Here is a 20971-nt window from a genome sequence, read left to right on the forward strand (position 1 = left end):
GAATACATTGAGGCTGATGTTCAGAATTACTTTGTTCACGTGTGAATTGCACATTCGGAAATCAAAGCTGCCTTATTTTTTTTTTCTTTTTCATTCTTTTTTTTTTTTTTTCCCAAAGTGGTAACAAGAGTTAAGGACAGAGAAAAAGAACCTTGGAATCATTCAATAATGTTTTAATCACAGTATCACTCAACACTACAGAGAAAAAGGTTCATGGCTTTGTGAAACCACTACTGACCATCGCCGAGGAGCGGAGGGTTTTGCCGAGCGCGCTGCGTTGCTCCCTGCCCCGTTTCCATCGGGCAGGTTCCTACCCCGTGGTGCTCTCCCCCTTCCCCGCCGCACACACACACACACTATACAGCACGTAAAACTCGAATGTAAGTCAGTAGATCGAAGGCGGCGGAGGGGAGGGGGCTCACGATCCAGTGCTTTGATGCTTAGAGTCTAAACACGTTCGCGTCATGTGCAAGTGCTTTTCGAAACGCTTCGTATGAAGTGGAAAAGAAGCTGTTTTCAAGAGAGAGAGTCTAAGTGCTGATTAGGGAGAAAGAGAAAGCTGCCACTAGTCTGGTTTAAGCAAAACAGGAACCAAGCGCTGTGTTTTGTCCTGGAATGTGGTTGAGCGAACCTGGCTGCTTGTCCTGCCGTTTGGCCCCGTGTGGTTTGGCTTTGCTGCTGGCACTCGGCTGCTCCTGCCGAGCAGGGTTCTGCTGCCACGCGAGAGGTGCAGGACGGGGCTGCCAGGAGCTGTGTTCTAAAGGCGAGCACCCAGAGCTAGTTCTGGGGGAGGAATCAGGACTGAGGTGTGTGTGTTCCCTCCTCTCCCCTGCCCGCATGTGCCCAGCACGCCCTGCGGGAGAATCTGGCACCGTCTGCACCAGCCGCAGCAAAACCCCAGCCAGGGGAGAGGAGGGAACACACAGACCTCAGTCCTGATTCCTGCCCCAGAACTAGCTTGGGCAGAAAGATCCATCTGTGGATGCAAGGACCCTTGTGGGTGCAGCTTCGCTTCAGCAGCCCGGAGCAGTCAACCTTATCCAGGTATACAAAACATTCACAGGGCTTCTTCTGTTCCCACTTCCTCGCTGTTGTGGCAATAAGGCTATGAGATGTAAAAATACTTTAAATAGAGAGATCCTACACAAAGATTCTTGGTTTAAATCCTGCCTCGAGTGGTGCCCCGGCTTCCCAGCAAACGGCAGGGCCACGTGCCAGTCACTGCAACCCACACCTTGCTGCATCGCGCCAGCATCCCGGTTCCCGAGCGCAACGTGTCCCTGTCACCTGGCCTTAAGCACGACAGCTCCGTGCCTCATCCAAGCTAAAGGGACCCCACTGGGAAGCAAGGGCTGCTCCGGTGGCAGAACCTTCCCCAACACGCACGCCTCTTGGGAAACATCCTTCAAAACAAGGGGTTGCTTCTGTCTACAAACAGCAAATCAAAACCTAAACATCTGCTATGAGCTGCAATGCTTTTTAAGTGCAATTGAATGAAAGCTATAAGATAAATAGCGATTCAGTGAGGCTTTCTCTTTATTTACCTACGGAAAAAATAAAACTTGTAATCAGTGCTAAATTAGAGGAGTCGGGAGGTCCTACAACAGAGACGCTAGCTACAACGGGAAGAAAACTGGATTAGGGAATATGAAAAGAAAAAAATCATTTCATGATTTTAAAACCTCTCTTTTTCATGTCCTTAATCCATGGCTGGATTGTACTCCCTGTCCCTAGCCAGCACCGCGTCACACGCGGAGCCCTGCACGAGCTCAGGCGGGTTAGAGCTGCCGACAAACAACAGGAGGGACAGGAGGGCTGAGACGCTGAAGGGAAGACCACGAACGTCCCAAATAAACCCCCACAGAAACATCTGCATTTCTCAGTGCTTGGCTCACGCCTCAAAGCCCGGCTCACTGCTGCTCCGGCAGCTCCTCGTGCTGAGGAGTGCGATGCTGAGCTCTTCAAAGATTGCATCAACAGTGAGCGCAGCATCGGGTTGGAACGCGCGAACACTTACTATCACCCACAGGTCTTGTTCCAACAAGGCGGGTGGCGCTGCGGTTTGTTGCTCGGATGGATGGTTTGGTCCCAGCAGCTGCCAGGAGCCACGGAGCTCAGCTCAGGCTCTGATGCTGTGTCAGGACAGGATCCATCTCCCTCGATGCTTAATTCCAGGCTGTTTCTGTGCTCTCCTGGAGCAGGACCTGGGAACCCGCAGGGCTGGCCGGTCCCATCAGGGCGAGTGCTCTTCTAGGTTGTGTTGGCAGCGATGAGCCCCTGGCCCTGGAGCGCTCGCTGGACGAGTCTCTGTGTGCGCTGGGCGGTAAGGCAGCTGCCTACAGGTCAGGGCTCGCAGGATGGAGGCTTCCCCGGGGCAGGGCACAGGCGTGTGACCCCGCTGATGCCAAGGGCGAGTCCACCACCGATCCAACGCTGCTGCAGCTCTGCCAGGTCGTCTCCTCTCGGCTCTGTTGGCTGCTCCCACCCAGGAAAGACAACGCGTCCCCCAGCTCTGCTCCTCAGTCCCACTGGAGCTGCTGGTGGGATATGCAGCATGGTGGCATTGCTTGTGGGCATGGTGGCATCGCTTTCGGGCCCCCCGGCTGCACCCACCAGCTCCCAGGTCTTCGTCTGGCCCCAGCGAGGGGCCACTCGCTCGCTGGTCGAGGCTGCGGGCACTTCCCACCCGGCCAAGGAAAGAAATAGGAACCTGCGCCTGGTGCAATGGTCACTTAAAGGCAAATGTAACAAAACATATGATTGTCTGGAGAGTCGGTAGCAAGACTGGCAGGGTCAGGCAGGGTCATTTGGCACATGGACAACATCTTCCTACTCCCTGGTTACCAATCATACAACATACAACCTTAATTACACAATTTTGGTCCTTCACTACAGACTTATATTAACATTATTTCTTCACAAGAATGGTATCTAATGCAAAAAATACTGTTAAGGAAGAAATAAAATAAGAAAAGAATTAGCAAAAAATTACAAGTTATATACAGATTAAAATAAATTCCATCAGGAAAAGAAACAATTCTTTTATTATTTTCAGTTGGCCCCTGTAGGAATAATTTAAAGGCCAAGCGCCTGGCAGGGCTGAACTGCAGCAGCGGCAGAGGCAGATGTGCTGGGACGGGGACGTCCCATCCTTCTTAGAGCCTGTTTTCTTTTGACGTTGTCAGCTCTCGGGATCTATCTACCCATGAGCTTTGTGCAAATATCTGAAGCAGTTCGGGTTACACTGACCGTTGGTCTCAGAGCCTTGGGCACTTTCACAGGGCATTGTGGAAAACCAAAAAGGAAGGGTAAATTGTCTTGGAAAACAGGCTGATGCTGCTCATTTACCTTCTGTTCCTCCTGTACCAAAGCTACCCTACACGCTTTTCTCCTTGGACAGTCTGAGCTATCTAAAAACAGCCTTGCGTGTGCTCTTGGATGCAGAGAGCAAATTGCAAAGGTACCATCCCTAACACAACCTCTGCTTTATTTAAGTAGCTATTTCCTTCGCTTTAGCCTGCTGGAATGAGGCTTCGCTGTGGTGTTTCTCTGCACTGCACTGTCACAGACTCCTCAGTCTCACAGTCTAAACTTTATCTGTGCAGCCAATGCTATTCTTTGCAAGGTCTAACTGCTTTCTCAACTATTCTGGACCTGCAAAATCCCTGCTACAACAGCAGAGTGTAAACGACCATAGAACAGCGCAAACATCACGACATTTCTGGGGGCTGTTTCGGATCAGTAAAGAAGATGAGACTTTGAAGCAATTTAAAATCACTCATAAAATATCTTTGAGTAATTTTAGAGTCAGAGAGGCAATTTGATTCTTAGCTGTGCGCTGTGGGCTGCACCCCTGAGGTTGCTGAAGCAAGGAAATTTTAATTTTCATGCTTAAAATTATAGGCCAATTAGCAGCGTGCAATGACCAGCAACCACCCAGCATACCGAAACAATGGCACCAGTCAGAAATCTCTGTCACAATTCCCAGATACCATCACCACGGAAAGGATGCCACTCTAAAAAAACCCTGCGAGGTAAATCAGATGCGCCTGAATCTCCCTTCTCAAGGTGAGACTCATCCTCGCTTCCACACACCCAGCTACGCCTCTCCAGAGCTCACCCCGGGACGTCTCCGACTGGGAAAGCCCAAGCGCTTCCAGCAGGTCGGTGGTGAGGCAGGCAGGGCAGAGAGCCACCAACCCCCCAGTGGATCCGCTGAGCTGGGCTTCTCCCAAAATGCTCAGGATGCTTCGAGTCCAGGCGCAGGCACGAGCAGAGATGGAAAACACTCTGAACTGGGCAGCGCAGACACAGCCAGAGGGCACTCAGGGCACAGCAGATGACTCTGAACCACAAATTCGCATGACGCATGGATAACCCCAACCTCCACAATGCTCCAAGGTGAGGATTGCCCAACCAGGACCCTGTATGTGGTGTAAAAGCGTGACTGCAGGCAGCACGGCTCATGTCGGGGAAGCTCTGCCCTGTGCCAGTGCGCTCTGGTGGGAAGAAAGGGTAGGACGTGGGAGCACAGGACTTCAAATTCTTTGGAGGAGTCAATTAAATGGGTTGAATTTACCCTTCCCTGGTAGAACTCCAGTGGCTGTGTCAGAATTGCACCAGGGATAGGTCATCCCCGGCTTCTCTTTCCTTCTTACTTCACTATTGAGCTGAATCGAAAGGAAACGCTACTAGATGGTTTCAAGCTTTCATTACACGCAGGCTTCACAGGCTCAGTGATACTGTTCGGTAAGGTGAGGGGCAACATCTGATTGCACGGTTGCAATTCGTGTCTTGCTCGTGCTATTCCTATAGACTGTGAAATCCTAGGGCTACATCAGGGTTTGGAGAGCTTCGTTCTGATAAATTAGAAATTAAAACTCTGGAGAGATAAAAACGCAGGGCTTGTAGGTCAGATGTGACAGGTTTCCTTCTCAGCCAAAAGTCCAGACGACTCCCTGAGGCCCTCTCATCCGTCTTCTGCTTGCTAGGATTTTTGCTAGGATAATTGCAGCACCACCGCCTCCTCGCTTGGACTGTGGCCAGTGCCTTGGTGACCTCTCAGAGGTGGTTGATGGGGTTAAAGGTCCCCGACTCTGAAGCTGCTCCTGCCATGTCCAACCAAGCACCCAGAGAGTTCTGGGAGGACGCGTGGAGGGGAGCGTTCTCAGACAGGGACAGCATCATTGCATAAGCCTGCGGGAGAGAAGAGCAATGCAGAGGACACGTGTGAATACACACGCAGGACAGGCTGTAACAAACCGCGTGAGGCCCAGCACCATCTCACCACGCAGGAAACACAGGCCTGGGCCAAGAGCTTTGCCAGTAGGGCTACATTTACGTCCACATGCTGGGATGATACCCAGCGCTCCCACTACTCAGATCTGCCACAGCATTTGTAGGTAGCTCTAGGGTTAGTCAGGAAAGGCTTTTGTAGGACCAAACCCTTTCTACGCCAGCTCTGCACTTGGACACAAACCCACACCATGTTCTAGGCTCTGCTCTCGGGGGAAAACGGCTACACACAGTATGCCAATTACTTTGTTTTCTTCATAAAAAAAAAGGATTCCTACAGAGAAGCAAGTGGCAAAGCGAGGCCGGGACCCCAGAAATGGTGCAGCAATGCCCATGCCAGCTGTGGCCCGGCCATCCTGACTCGCTCCTGTGTGTGAGCACACCAGGGCCTGGAGGAACCTGCACTGGGTATTTAGGAACACGGGCATGAAATGCTCATTGCTCGGCATTACTAGGTTGCTCGCACGTTCTTGTCGGGGTAGATTAGGGTAGACTTATTGCTGCAGTGAAACGGCTGAAATGTCTACTGGGAAAAATGCATCTGGACTTCTGTTTTCTAGAGAATTGGTATAGATACCAATCTGCTTGCTTCTTTGTGACCTCGATGCTCTCCCTCTCCAAGACTGCTTGTCTCAGATGCCTTTCTATCATAGAAGGGGTTGGACTGGAAGGGACCTCCAAGCCCATCCAGTCCCACCCCTGCCCTGGGCAGGGACACCTCCCACTGGATCAGGGGCTCCAAGCCCCATCCAACCTGGCCTTGAACACCTCCACCCACAAGCATCTGAAGGACAACAGACAAGAACCATACATCATCTGGGACACCAGTGCAACGCTCGGTACAGCAGGACCCTCAGGAACACAGCTATAACGGTGACAATGCTAAGGAGTTACCCAACTTCAGCCTTTCCTCCTGAAATGCTGAGAGTCAGATCTACGTGTCAAGCCCACACACCCAAGGGCTGTAGGTGGAGGAGGTGCAGCTTTGTAGCATACAGACATGGACACATCTCAGATGGCTTAAAAACAGCCACAGAGGAGGTTGTGCTGCTCACACAAATGTTTTACTGTTACATTTCCTGCAGAAGAGATGGTTCGCATTATTTAAGTTACTTGTGATTTAAGCGTAACCAGTCCTGTATCTCATACACTCTAAAATTGATTCAAAAACACAAAAATCCACCCCCTCCAGTCCAAGCACAGGCCAGACCTAACAGCGTGGTACAGATTTTAAACAAGAAAGCTGTTCCTAAATAGTTAGTACATTTGCCATGTTAGTAACAAGACACACGTAAGTCAGGCAAGTGGCTTGTGTTTCAATTAGTTTCACCCGGAGAACGCTGTGTCCTACAGAATCACAGAACGGTTCGGGTTTGAAGGGACCTCAAAGCCCATCCAGTCCCACCTCCCACTGGATCAGAGGCTCCAAGCCTCATCCAGCCTGATCTTGAACCCCTCCAGGGATGGGGCAGCCACCACTGCTCTGGGCAACCTATTTTCTTGGGGGGCCTGAACTGGTCTGGCTCACAGGGTAGATTCCCATTTTATGGTTTGATTTTAGAAATCAAGGAGAAAAAAGGAGAGAGTCCTCTGGACTGGCTGGACTGCAGGTGCTGCAAATACTATTTATTGTCTGTTACACATTTACAATCCAACCCAGGGACTTTATGTTCCTGCAGGCCAAACCCGGAGTTTTTTAGTATAAACCAACTGAAGACCCATCCCAAAGTATAAATAAACAATAGTTATAAAAACATTTATGCAGACAGATAAAAACAGACAGATGCCTCTATCTTTCTATGCAAGTATGTTCTCACAGCTCAGGCTAAACGATAAATTGATCTGGTGACCACTCTCTTTCTTCTCTATTTCAGTTTAGTTGCAACCCGGTTCACGTAGGATTCATGCGTGACAGTCAGAGTTCCTGCTCCCTGCAAGGGGAAATAAGCTCTAGCTAAAGGGGGCCAGCTGCTGGCTAATCCTACCGTACACGCTGGCAGCAAGCTAGATACAATGGTCTGTCGTGTACCTACCTGGTTTTTAGCCTGCCTGTACAGAGTCTGTTTTATTGTCTCAGAGTCTAAGGTGGAATTAAACACATCTTTAACTTCAAATGCTTCCTCGGCTGCTTTGCGAAGATCCAGCCCCTTCCCAAAATTCGGCATCTGCTCCAAATCTAACAAGCCGGCTTCGTCCTCCTCAATACACCTGTACCAATGACCAGGGGAAGGGGTTGACCTCTTGTTAGCTCATCTCACCATTCACATCGAGCCGACGTGAGTGTTCTAACCCAGTGCCTGCATGCACATTCCATGGGGGTCTCACAAGCCACATGCGTGAACGGACAGACGGACAAACACGAAAACGACACAAAACGCAAGGAGCAAAGAAAAAGTGGAAAGTATGGCTGTGCACAAACAAGCATTGGTGCTAGGGATATTTGTGATTCAGTGTGGCTACAATTCACTTTGCTCTTCTGCTCATAGTATCATAGAATGTCCTGAGTTGGAAGGGGCCCACAGGGATCATCCAGTCCAACTCCTGTCCTGCACAGGACACCCCAGCATTCTCACCGTGGGGCTGAGGGCATTGTCAAAACGCTTCTGGAATATTGTCTGGCTCAGCGCTGTAACTGCTTCCCTGGGAGCTGCTCCAGTGTTCCAGAACCCTCTGGGGGAAGAACCTTCTCCTTATGTCCAACCTAACCCTCCCCTGGTACCTCTTCCTGCTGTTCTCTAGGGTCAGAAAGAAGAGATCAGCCCCTGCTCCTCCTCCCCTTGTGAGGAAGCTGCAGACCGCAACGAGGTCTCCCCTCAGTCTCCTTTTCTCCAGGCTGAACAGACCTAGTGACTTCAGCCGCTCCTCACACAGTATTTTATCGACTGAATTGTGGTACCCTGAAAATGCTGATTTCTGTGTTGGACTAACTGTTCTCCTGACAGAAACATCTCAAGGCTTGGACATACGCATTATTATAGATTCTCCTTGCAGTCCAATTCTTTCGTGTCCCCCACCATGGTGAAAATGGAATCTCTCAAGTGAATGCTGGAGGCATGACACATGGCTTGAAAAAATAAAACAACAGTGCTCACAATCTACCACTGACACAGGGTCAGAAGCCTGATCCCCGTCTGACTTCTCAAAGGCAGTGGCCCACCTCACCTTCGGGTGTGGTCAAAGCTCATGGTGAGAGACGTGGGCTCTTCATCTTCCTCGTCCTCAAATGCTCCTCGGGGCTCTGCAGTGGGCGATACTGTTTCATCCTGTGACTTCCCTGTCAGGCTGTCATCATCCTCCTCTTCCAGTTCCTCATCTTCATCGTCCACATCTTCTGTTTTCTCATTTGCTAATCCATGACACTGGGAATTGCCATCGATATCCTGGATTTCTGGCCTGAAATATTTCGTCAAGGAGGCAGGAAGAAGTAAGAAAAGGAAAAAAGAAAAGATGCCAAATGCATAAGTCATTGAATTTCACTGCACAGCAAAATTCTGATAGTTTTATACATAGGTATAAATACAGAGACATATTGATGTACATACACATATTATTTCAACTGCAAGGAAAAGGAAACCTGACACATTTCAGACATTTAAAAATCAGCCTTCCCAGTATCTTAGGGGCTCATAAGCACATCAAGCATATACAGCCCCAATGCTTCTCAAAGTAGGATTTTGTCTATTCTGGATTGAAATAATAGTTTTCCATCACTTAAAATACAACGCCTGTGGGACAAGTGGCTCTCCTCTTCCTCTGTGTTGTTGTGTTCTAACAATTTCCCTTCCAGCAACCAGGAGGAGGCTTCCTCACGGTGTCATCAAACACCCAGCCTAAATTCGCTCTCATCTCACTTTTGCTATTGATGCCCCTAGCAGACTTCACAAAACCAGCAGGTTCACACTACAGTAAGAGAACAAGAGTGAGAACACCAGCGCTGTGGACTTGGAACCCAACAGGATGCCACCAAGTGACAGAAAGTAAGATCGACACCTTCACCAAAGATTTTATGTCCTTACATCCCACACCTCTTACTGCTCTTTACGTGGATGACATCCTCGTGTGGATTTCTCATTCTTACATTTTGGATTTAAACCTTAAAGTACTGGCATTAAACAGCTGTTTGTGAAACCAGGCTAGCAGCAGGGGAAATATCACCCTGTCAAAATAAGGCTGGTGATACAGATAAATTTAAAACAAATAGACCAGAAAAGCAGGTGAGTCCAGTTCCCTTAACCAGTTCTGACCCATGATGGAACACGGGGTTTCACAGCAGAAGGTGAGGGTTCAACAATCACATCTTTATCTAGAGAATAAACTGTCATTTCTCCCAGCTACGGCCCTGGAGCCGATGGCAGCAGCCCGTCTGCTTTCTCCTAGCGCAGCTCCCCTTGACACGTGCTCCAGGGGTTGCTCCCACCAGATGCAGCCGTATCTCCAACCATTTGTGGCTCTGGTCTCAGCCCTCCTAACTTAAGTCACCTTCTGAATTGAAGCTGGATGCATTTTCCTTCCAAACTGTTTCATTTCTCTCTGGGGAATTTAAAATCTGTGCTGCAGGACAGAGGCTGCCTGGTCTTTCAACCACGTTAACAATACACGTCACCAGATTATTGCATTTGCTTGTCTACCTTTTATCTGCTAAAGTTGATGCTTGATTCATCTCACTATTTGCAATAAAATTTCTGATTTCGGAGAAATATGAATCTTCTTTTTCATCTAAAAGTGCATGGTTGTCTGATTCTGAGTTGGGGGAAGAGGCACTGGTCCCAAGGTGGTTTGTGATGACTCCGGAGTGCTGGCTCACTGGGTGAGAGAAATGAGAAAAGAGAACAGGGGAAACAATCAGCTATCACCAAAGCTGTTATTAACAGGAAAAATAAAGGAGGAACACTCCCCAACAATCCACTCGCTATATCTTAATGTTTTAGTATCTAAGAGAAATCTCACAGACCAAAGCTGCCAAAGGACGCTCGTGTTTTCCACACTTAAACTACAGACAGAAATACAGGTGATAGTTAGCATTTATGGATGGTTTGTACAATTTGAGAACCACCACCCATAACTTTTCAATAGCTGTTTTTCCCTAGGCTGGGAAATCACATAGTTGGCTTCTGCACAGAGATTTCTTCCTTTGGTTTTTATCTTTAGGCAAAGTCTATTTATCTTCTTGAACCTCTCACATACCTAGAAATGCATTTCAGGCTGAAAACCCTTGGTAGAGCTTGACCAGAGAGACCAGACCACAGCGTCTTTTCCCTCCCATGCCCCAGGAGAACCACACAGTAACGCCCCTTCCTACCTGGAACGTTCTCGTGTTCGTGTTTCTTAAGATGTCGGTCCAAGTTGGTCTGCTGCCCAAAGCATCGGTTACACAGGTGACATTTGAATGGCTTCTCCTTGTTATGGATGTTTCGAACATGCCGCTGGAGGTTGGAGGAAATGCTGAATGACCTGTCACAGTATTTACACCTGAAAAATAGAAGCAAATGCCAAAGAGTGCAACGTGAGGGGAAAAAAAGAGGAAGAAAAATCTGACTATCAGAAAACCAGAAAATGTTGGTCTATAAATCTTTACACAGCTGAGGACCTGGGAAGCGCAAGGCATTAATCATTCCAGACAAATCTGATATTATTGTTATTCAAGGAACACAAAGAAAAGGATTAGGATTAATTAAAAAGTGAGCCGTCCAAACAAATAAGGATTTTAAACAAAATAATTACTTTTCTACCCATCACCGTAAAAATAAGAAAGGTGAATTTATTTCTTCCACCTTTCTTGTTTTGTAGGGGAAGTGGGTGAAATGTGGCTGTGGAGGGAGGAAGAAGGAGACAGAAGGAGAAGAAAGAAGGGAGGTTGAACATATAAAATGTTCAACTAGCTAGCATGCCCCTACATGGCACGGTTATGGGGACATCCAGAAAACTCCAGATTTATTTGTGACATTCCATGTGGTACTCGAGATGCAGGCAGCACAGGGCGCCCTTAAAGGTAATTGTGGTTGTTATTACAGCACAATAGCTCCCAAGAAACACACCATGGTTTCCAAGCAGGACAAGATTTACTCCGATGTGGAGAATATCTGGTTTAGGATGAAAAAATGTGGAATGTGAGGAGCCAAGCCAGGATGTTTCAGGAAACTGCTGAGCAAAGAAATGTTCCCTCTTTGAAATGAACCTCTGCAGGACCCACGGTAGAGGTGCTGGGAGCTCGTTCAAAGCTGCCACCCCCCTCTCTCTGGATTCAGATTGCCCCCAGATAAATCCAGGCTCATCAAGCCCGAGCTCTGGGAAGCAGGCTCTCTCCATCCCTCAGCTCCAGAGGAGAACGCGCTGCACTGCAGAGGGCAGCTTCGAGCCACGGTGGAGAGCTCGACGCAAAATCCCATTCCTCTTGGAAGTCTCCCTGTAAAGACTCACTTCTACCTCCACAAAGCCGCTTTGCTCATGGCTCAACTTCCAAGCCCCACGAGAAGTAGAATCCTCTCCCTGCTGCAAATCCTGCACCCTGAGGGGACAACGTAAACCCGCTCCTGCGCCCTCCTAAGAACGGGACAACCCGTAAGCTTTGGCAGAACCGCTCCGTGCTCCTCTCACAGAGCAAAACTTGCCCGAGCTGAGCTTTGGTTTGACAGGGCGTGAAGATGGTGGAGCATTTCTGTACCTTCGTTACACAGAGAGGCCGCACGGAACTCATCTTCTGCCTGTTTGACGCTGGGTTTGCCTTGACACTAAGCACGTAGAATTATGTCCTACCAATACAACGGGTTCAGCTGCAGGAAGGAGTTGCGAGTGTAAAAAAATTCTATTGCTGTGAAATACACGCACAATTTCCAGATGTGCTACAGCTGTGATTTTTATTTGGCCTCTGAAAATAAATTGATATTATTTTTTGAAATAGCAGATACATTTATAAAACACTCTCTCAATGAATGTTTACTGGTTCCATGTCCACCTCTAAATCTCCTACTGTTAAATCACCAAAAAGAATAAAGATATTTCAAATAATGAGCCTTTATTGTGATTAACCTAGGAAGAAAGCAAAACCTGTTTTTAGACCAGCCTTCAAAAGCTTTTCTTTTCCATTTCTTCTAGAAACATGAATTGAACAACTAAAGAAAGCAAGATGTTACTCAAACATCAGTGAGAGCAAGCACAGTTTATGTGCTGAGAATTAAACATGCACAGATTTCCAGCTCTTATTCTCCTCCTATCTGCCAGCAACCAATGAAGCTCTTGCTGCTCCTCCAGGAGCTTCCAGGCTTCAGCAGCTTTTTTCTACCACTTTAGAAGACTTAGAAAGTCTAAGGCAAACTCTTATTCCTGTTGGCCTTGTGCGTGGCACAACGAGGGCATCGGGGCTGCGGGGTCTCACCTGCGTTACTCACACCAGCAGCCCCCGTCACTTCAAAGGCAGCGCTCGCACGCAGGAGAAAGACGGACCTGGCCCCCTTTATGTCGATTTATTTAGATGTTCAGGAAGTCTTTGAAAAGTTCCTTTTGACAAGTCCTCGCTCTGACCATGAGCTATGTGGATCCAGGTTAGGGGACGGAGAAAGGATAAAGAGCTTGTTAAAAAAATAGAAACCAGAGAGGCATTTGAAAGGAGCAGTGGCTGATGTCTGAGAGCGGTGGGATGAGGGAGATGTACTGCGTTATTTGTGGTCCCAGGGGGGTCCGTACTTGGATCTCTGCTGGTTTTAATCTAAATAAATGACCCAGACAGAGGAACCAGCTTAAATGCAGGGAAGAGGTGAACACGGAGGCAGGAGAAGAATAAAACTCAAGAGCAGCGGTATTTGCTTTGTAAACACGCTGACAAGATGCTAGTAAAGTTTCTTTCTTATCAGTTTAATGTAAAACGGAATGGGCTAAAAAAATATAAAGTGGGAGTGAATGATAGCTAAGAATGAACCGAAGCTGGAACTCGGGGACCCTGAGGAGCAGCAGGCGACCCTCAGAGCCTGAGGGAACTCAGATACCTGGGACGATGCAACTGGAAGGGGAAAAACAGAAAGCAAACCCCAGCAATGTAAGAATCAGTAACTGAGCTCCTCACTCTCTGCCTGCGAATTTGGTAACACTTCAAATGGGACAGCAGGGCTGCATTTTAAAAAAAGAGAAAATGAGAAAGAAGATATTTTTGATGAGCTCTGTTAATCCTAAATGATGTGGTAAACGTCAGCTGCAGTTCTTAGTTTCAGGCTAATGCAGATAAGAGGACACGGGGACCTAAAAGGAAATTAAAGAACAACAAATTCAAAGCAGACGTCAGGAAGCCCATCTTTATGGGAGGAATCGCAGCCTTACAGGCAACAGGAGTAATTCCAGAATCAATTAGATGGCATCCTGGAGGGAACAGACATTTGAAAGAAGAAAACAGCGTCTTGCTGAATCACATTGCTTTTAGTTGTTCCCAGTCCAGGTTTTATACAGTTTATGTGGTTTCAGAGAAGGAAAACAAAACTAAGCAGCAAATCCACAACTACAACACTCCCTTATGTTCCTGTGCTCCAAGCAGAAGGAGCTTCGCTAAAAAACTCCTGGATTTTGCTTGGTAAGCTCAGAACGACAGCAAAGTCCTGGTTTTCACACTTGAGCTTCCAGGTAAGACTGGTGTGATTTTACAAGCCTGACTTATCGTGCATTTCTCTGAAAGAAACAGTTAAGTTTGATGGCCCTTTGTACTGCTGGTTCTGAAACACATCCTGCTGAATCCTAGATTCAGTGTGGAAAAGTGAAAAGCAGCCAGTTGAATCTCATTGTACAGCAGATTGTCTTTGAGTTTCAAAATCAGTTGATTTTTGGAAAGTAAAAACCACATTACCAGGTATTTCTTACTCTTCAAAAAAGATGTAGCACTTTCCCTTTACAAAAAGATTTAATTTGGCCCCTTATTACTCATGTGCTGTTCCTAATTTATACATAATCGCACAGACACCAGGGAAGTTTCAGTGCTTGATAAAAACCACATCACTTATCAATGACAATCAGGAATTGAAAACTAAAGCATCTTATTTTCTGGCCTGCCTGTTTCTTGATCTACACTTGGAGATTTGGTCCATCTGTATTAACTTTGAGGACATTTTAATTCATATTTGGATGAATATAAACCACTGATAGAGTAAAAAAACCCAACATTTCAACAATCAGAAGAAAATTATAAGAAAGACATCTGTAAACACTGAAAAGTAAACAACCTCCTTCTACCTGCATAAAGTCAGTGCTTAAAATCAAGCTTTTGAAATAATTATTGCTGCAAAAGTTGGAAATCTCAGTTCTCTGAAAGCAAAAGAAAATCAATGATAATTAAGCTCTTCTGTAAACACAGCACTAACTCTCCAGAGCGCAGTTATAATGCAACATTGTCCAGAAGTCAAACCTCTATTACAAAAAAACCCACACAGGCCACTTTCTGGGAGACGACCAGATCAAATAAATCTTTATTTTCCTAACCTTTGTTAAGTTGCAAGTCTCCTTTTTTGGAAGAAAACTGAACTAACAATCTCTGAATAACCGGGAGTGAGCGTTTCAGTCAGAGCAGGGCGTGCAGCGAGCACACAGGATCCATTCAGGGCATATCGAGTAACGAGGCTGAAAAAATCGGAACGGGGAATGGGTCCAAAATATATGTCTGCTTTGGAGAGGGCTTTTGTAATTTTTGATTTACCTAATGTCTGCACTCAAAATTTTGTATCACTCTGTATGAAAAAACATTTGTCTCCGTGTGTACCAGGGATCCCGGTGTGGGAGAGAGCGGGTTCGTAAATTAAACTGAGCATAAAAATTTGATGTATTCAACCACGTGGCCTTTTGTTGCCCAGAAATCTGTTTGCATTTGTCTTTATATAATAACTATTCCATTAGCTTTGTTGTGAACTTATGGCTGTGTATGGAAAAAACACAATATTAGCTACCAAAAGTGAAACTGTCTGAATTGTTAGTATTGTTTGACCATGCTCAAAGCACTCACTCGCAGCACAGAAAACACACTGCTTGATTTTCTGTGAGCTCTTAACTCATCAGTTTTGCTCACATTTGCACCTATTCTAACAAGAAATCAACCAAGGCACGCTTTTGACCAAAGTTTTTTGACTGCAAAACACCAGGAAAAAATTCTGGGGGAAGGAATTCTCTTTCAGTCCTCCATGAGAAACGCTCCTTCATATACCTACACACACACACACTTAGATGTATTTTCTTGTGAGTTCTATCCTGATTTAAACCCCTCACTCAAACAAGAGTCCCTTTCTGGGACCAGCACCCCACATGCGAGGCAGGATTTGGGGAATCCTGCCCACAGACACAATGCAAAGTGAAGCCCAAAAATCAGATCACCTCGTCCACAACCAGCAGAAAACAGCAGTTCAGGCTTCTTCCTTAAACAACCAGCTGATCGTGCAAAACTGTGTGGATTCCCCCTCTGTTAGCTGTTTTTAAACTTTGGGATTTAAGGTAGGACGCTCCCTAACTTTGATTTCAAAGCAGACAGACTACAGGGCTTTGCTTTTTGATCCATCACTCCAGGCACCTCTGACATGCATTAGGAAAAGAAAAAAAAAAGACTCTAGCCAGACCAGGCAGTTAACTCCCTGGCAAGCCCTCCAAAATAGCCTGATTTTCAGAGACATTCAGCACCTTCAGCTGTCCTTGAGATGAATGGTGAACGTGAGTGTTGAACAACACTGCAAATCAGAGCGCTCGTTTGCCAGCATACATCTAAATATAAGTGAAGTGTCTATCTTCAAGCTGCCAAGGCTGATTATTTTTGGCTGGTACACATAATATACAATCCCATGAATCATTATATGCAATGCTACAGGACTGTGGGATGATGTTGGCACAGCTTTACAGAAAGGAGAAAAAAACAACGCAGTGGTGAATGAGGAGCGTGTTGGGAAAGGGGTTTTATGTGGGGGACAACATCACCTGTAGGGCTGCTCTCCAGTGTGTGTCCGCAGATGCCTTGTCAGGTTTGCTGAGCGCGGGAAGATCTTACCACAGTACCTGGACAGCGAAAGGCAAAGGAACCATCACTGCGTGGATCATCGCTGCTACCATCCACCTCACTCGCCTGATACTGCCCCCCAAACCACAAGATCCCTTTATGCACCAGTCATTCTACCTACTGAGGGAGGAGCTATCAGAGTGGCATCCCCCCAGAGTAATGGGGTTCACAGTGGTGAGATTCTGGTGTAACCCATTTCCATCAGAGAAACAGAACAACCATCCATCGTGCTGCATCCTTGAGATGGGCAGGAAGAAGAAAAAGCCCTCTAAGAGCATCCACTTCAGGCCCAAATGCTGACTTAAGGGCTTCAAGAGAGGCATCAAACAAAATACGTGCCCGCTTACTGCACACAAGAAAACCACAGTGGGAGCCACCACAAGAACCTCTAGGAGCTGCAGGTAAAGCTACATCAGCAGAAGCAGGTTTCTATACCCCAGTGATCTGCTCTGATATGAGCTCTTAGAGCTGCAGTGGATACCTAGGTATTTCTGTGGATACAACTCTGTTTGAAGAGCAGTTTAATGCATGGTAGTTTTTAAGCTGTGTTATTTCGCATAGCAGAGATTGGACATAGCTGAGATCGCACTCGCACTGCAAACTGTGGCATTTGCTACCACACGCGAGGAACTTGGCTTGGAGAATTCTGTTTGCTTGAGACTCTCCAGATCTGCTCTCAAGGTTATTCAAAATTACAAAGAAAATAGAAGATGCTGACTTTCTACCAGACAAAACAAGCTATTTCAGAGAGAATTAGTCATCAGAATGCTCTGTTCTAATTCTGCTGCTTCTTGTTTTCTCTCCCACCCCTGCACATGCAGATGCCCGTGTGAAGCTGCTCTCTTGCTTGCTGGTGTCTGGGGTGACGTTCCCAACAAGCCGGGGTCAGGTCTTGCTCCCGCGGGGCGCCCGGCCCTTACCTGCAGGTGTAACGCTCCTTGCCCTTGCGCAGGATGGGATCGGAGAGCGTGGGGGGCGGCGATCGGAAGTTGAAGGGGTGATGCGGAAGGGGCTGCAGGGACGTGCCGGTATCTGCCTTCATGGCTGCAAAGCTCTCCAGTTTCTCTGTCATCGTTTCTATGGCTGACATCTGCGAGTACAAGGCAAGACCTCATGTCATAGAAATCCACAGGAAGAATGATATCTGATGCATAAAACATGTCTTTTAGGACTAATATCTTGGTCAAAGCCCACTGCTGATACTTGCTCTGACTCGCAGAAGCTAGAGCTGCACAGCGTGAGATGGAAACACCAAATCCAGCCAGGAAAAAGAGAAGGAGCATACCGGGCTCAGAGAAATGAGGAAAGATACAATTAGCAAAGCCATGCAGTAAGCATTTGATCTCAGAAGTTGGGCATTTGTTTACCTTCTGCAATATGCATGGGCTTACTTTCACTATTTCAGATTAAAATTTACCTCAGAATATGCCTGGCTTCCCTTTCATAGGTGTGACGTTGAAATTAGACACTGCACTCAGCTGCTGGATGTAGAACTCATCACTCAAACCCTCCTCTGGAACTTAAAGCCTTGGGAAGCAAGGTTTAATTTCTCATCCAGCATCCGTTGGTCTCACAGGGGCTTGGAGGGACAGCAGTAGCGAGCCACAAGTGGGCAAAGAGCCCCAGGTTAGAGAGGACAGAGGAGTTTTGTGCAGGAGGCAGAAGAGTCCTGGCTAAATGGAGCGGGAGGGAGCATGGGGGAATGCGTGACTGAAGCTGGAGGGTGAGGAGGGAGCAGCTGGCGAAGAGAAGGAGTTAAGATCAGACTCAGGATGGAGTGGCTCCACAGAGAGTTTGCCTAGCAAAGAGGCCAACGTGTTTATTATATGTAAGAAAGGTTCAGAAGTCGGGAGAGGTGATGGAAAGATGGGTGGGAGATGGCTGAGCTTCCTGGAGTGAAAGGGAATTCCAGACAAAATGCTCTGTGTGAGTGGTGAGGAGGACCACGACCTACACACCGAGAGCCTGGTTGGATGGGAGCAGCAGGCACGCAGGCCTAGAGATCCAACACTGACTAAAACGTTTCTGGGTGCCTTACCAGCTTTAGTTTGTATTCACATGAACAGTGCATTAAATACCATGCCAGAAAGAGGGAGAATGGGAAAAACCTGGAGATACAGGAGTAGGGGAAAGCAAAATAGGAAAGAAAACAGTCAGCCTGTGTGCAAAAAATAGGATAAAAACCCTACCTAAAGAAAAGCACTTTAACTTTCACTAGAGTAAACCAGGCAACCCGAATCCAAGAGAGAAAGGCAGCTCGGAGCACTCTGCTGACAACTCCAACATTCAGTTTTATGCACTCTTGAGAGCGCTTTCAAGATACCAAGCAGAAAACCTGGACAAAACAAACAAGGCAGCAATAAAGCTGCCTCCTTGCTGCAGATGACTTCACCAGGACAGACGGGAGCCTGAGGGGAGCGCGGGCGCAGGGGACGGCGAGCAAGCGGAAGGCAGGAGGAAGCCATAGATCAGAACTGGATGCTCTATTGTACAGGAAGGGCTGACCTTTGGCACGTTTACACTTTATTAAACTGGGCCCGAGCTGGGGGGAAGAGAGCCAAGATATTGTTTAAAATGTATGACTATAAAAAAAAGTTGTCTTAATCACCGAAGAATATATTGTGGAAGGCTGACAGCCATTCATAAGCTGTAAAAAAGAGGAGTAGTAAAACCCATTTCTCTATAATAGATCCACGGGCCCTTAGTTGGAGGCTCCCAGCCCATGATAAATAGTAAGTAATACTTAGCGCCCGCCACTTGAAAAGGTTACTTGATCATTTACAGCGAAAGCTCTGCCCCAGCTGCCAGTCATGTAACAAAACCATCACGTTAAAATGCTATCTGGATCTCTCAGAGCTCTGCCACTCAGCCCTTTGCCGGAGTACCTGGAGCTATCTTTTGTTGTGCCCTGTTCCTCAGGCACTTAGTCAGAGATGTTTGCTGGCTTCATAGCCTTAGGCTTATTTTAAAATTCTAAACACCGGCCACAGCCTCTCCAGTGGCAAAGGCACTTTGCTATTTAGGGAACAATTGCCTGGTTATAATAGAAAAGAAAGGGAGAAGAAAAGAAAACTTAACAGGTGAGAAAAGGTTTTCCATTAAGTTATCAAAAAGTTACACCATTTATTTATGTTGTCCAGAGTTTCATTTAAAATAGACAATGTGAGAATAACTCCCATGGCCGCAGAGAAACTCCTGTTAGACTGGCTAAGGAATAAAAGTGGTCTGCAATTCATTTTGAGACAGAAATCATCTTCCAAATGCTCAGTCGTTTATCACATCTTTTGGCTTAATCATATCCCACTCAGGGCCCTCTATGGGAGCTGGGGAGTTGTTCCCAGAAGAAAAGGCTGAGATCAGAGTGAAGCACTTGTTGAGCTGCCTCCAATTGACGTGGTGTATGGATGCTGGGACAAGGAGAGAGACGCAGGAGCCCCTGAAAATACGATTTCACAGAATCATTTAGACTGGAAAAGACCTTTAGGATAATTGAGTACAGGATAGTATTGGATGGGGATCTGGTAGGAAAATCTCACGTGTTCCTGAACAAATCATAGAATCACGGAATGGTTTAGGGTGGAAAGGACCTCAAAGCCCATCTAATTCCACCCTTGCCATGGGCAGGGACACCTCCCATGGGATCAGGTTGCTCCAAGCCCCATCCAACCTGGCCTTGAACCCCTCCAGGGATGGGGCAGCCACCACTGCTCTGGGCAACCTGGGCCAGGGCCTCCCCACTCTCATCATGAAGAATTTATTCCTAAATCTAATCTAAATCTTCCCCTTTCCAATTAAAAGCCATTCCCCCTTGTTCTATCCCTGCAGACCCTTGTAAAAAGTCCCTTCTCAGCTTTCCTGGAGCCCCTTTCTGCACTGGAAGCTGCTCTAAGTTCTCCCAGGAGCCTTCTCTTCTCCAGGCTGAACAATGCCAGCTTTCTCAGTCTCTCCTCATAGCAGAGGGGCTCCAGCCCCTGGATCATCTTTGTGGCCTCCTCTGGACCTGTTCCAACAGTTCTATATCCATTTTATGTCGGAGATTACAGAACTGGACACAGTACTCCAAGTGGGGTCTCACGAGACAAATGACCTGTCTTTGTTCACCATGAGTAGTTGAAATAACTGATTGATTACACACCATGGGAACAGCAACTCTTGAGACCAAGTGATCTTTACGCAACAACCCGCTCTATTAAAAATTAGTTACCAGGAAGTTCCAGGCTCAAGTGATTGTAAATTTGAGGCTATTCTGCGTGATAAGCCATTAGAGATAACCAGACCTTCCACATCTTTTCATTGCCATGGGAAGAGGACGTGGTCAGGATTTCAGGAACAATGTTAACAACCTTCCACCCAATGCTTGCTCCTACTCAGGGTCTGGACGTTTCTCATCGTCTTGTTGGGTTGCTTTGCCACACTAGCTCCTCCCTGCTATCAGATTCTTTACAGGCAGATATCCCCACTATTCTAACTCACACAAACACAGGATGTTCCTGGCCAGCCTGTCACCATTATCCAGCCTGTATGAAGGAAAAATCGGGGGAAGTTATTAACCAAACTCTGAGGCTGATGCAAAACAATGAGGGAACTAAGTTTAGCTGTGAAAGCAACCAGGATCCAGCTTTCACAAACCTGCAAGTTATTTATCTAAGGTGGGAAACACTATCAGAGGAG

At 47.0% G+C, this 20971-nt stretch overlaps 1 protein-coding gene across 7 annotated transcripts in view; it reads right to left on the reverse strand.

Moving 5' to 3' along the window:
• Window positions 1–981: 981 nt before the first annotated feature.
• Window positions 982–20971, reverse strand: part of PRDM16 (PR/SET domain 16) — a 291081-nt gene continuing 271091 nt past the window's right edge. For 6 of the 7 annotated variants that reach the window (XM_069874602.1, XM_069874600.1, XM_069874599.1 and 3 more), the window contains 7 exons: window positions 17221–17390; window positions 16222–16299; window positions 10595–10764; window positions 9924–10098; window positions 8458–8688; window positions 7329–7503; window positions 982–5196 (listed from right to left, as the gene is read on the reverse strand). In XM_069874602.1, the coding sequence (XP_069730703.1) occupies window positions 5062–5196; window positions 7329–7503; window positions 8458–8688; window positions 9924–10098; window positions 10595–10764; window positions 16222–16299; window positions 17221–17390 (1134 nt within the window). In that variant the 3' untranslated portion in view covers window positions 982–5061. The remainder of the gene's footprint in view (window positions 5197–7328; window positions 7504–8457; window positions 8689–9923; window positions 10099–10594; window positions 10765–16221; window positions 16300–17220; window positions 17391–20971) is intronic. The other variant, XM_069874604.1, reaches the window with a different exon arrangement.

Source organism: Phaenicophaeus curvirostris, chromosome 22 (assembly GCF_032191515.1).
Source record: "Phaenicophaeus curvirostris isolate KB17595 chromosome 22, BPBGC_Pcur_1.0, whole genome shotgun sequence".
Classification (NCBI taxonomy): Eukaryota; Metazoa; Chordata; class Aves; order Cuculiformes; family Cuculidae; genus Phaenicophaeus; species Phaenicophaeus curvirostris.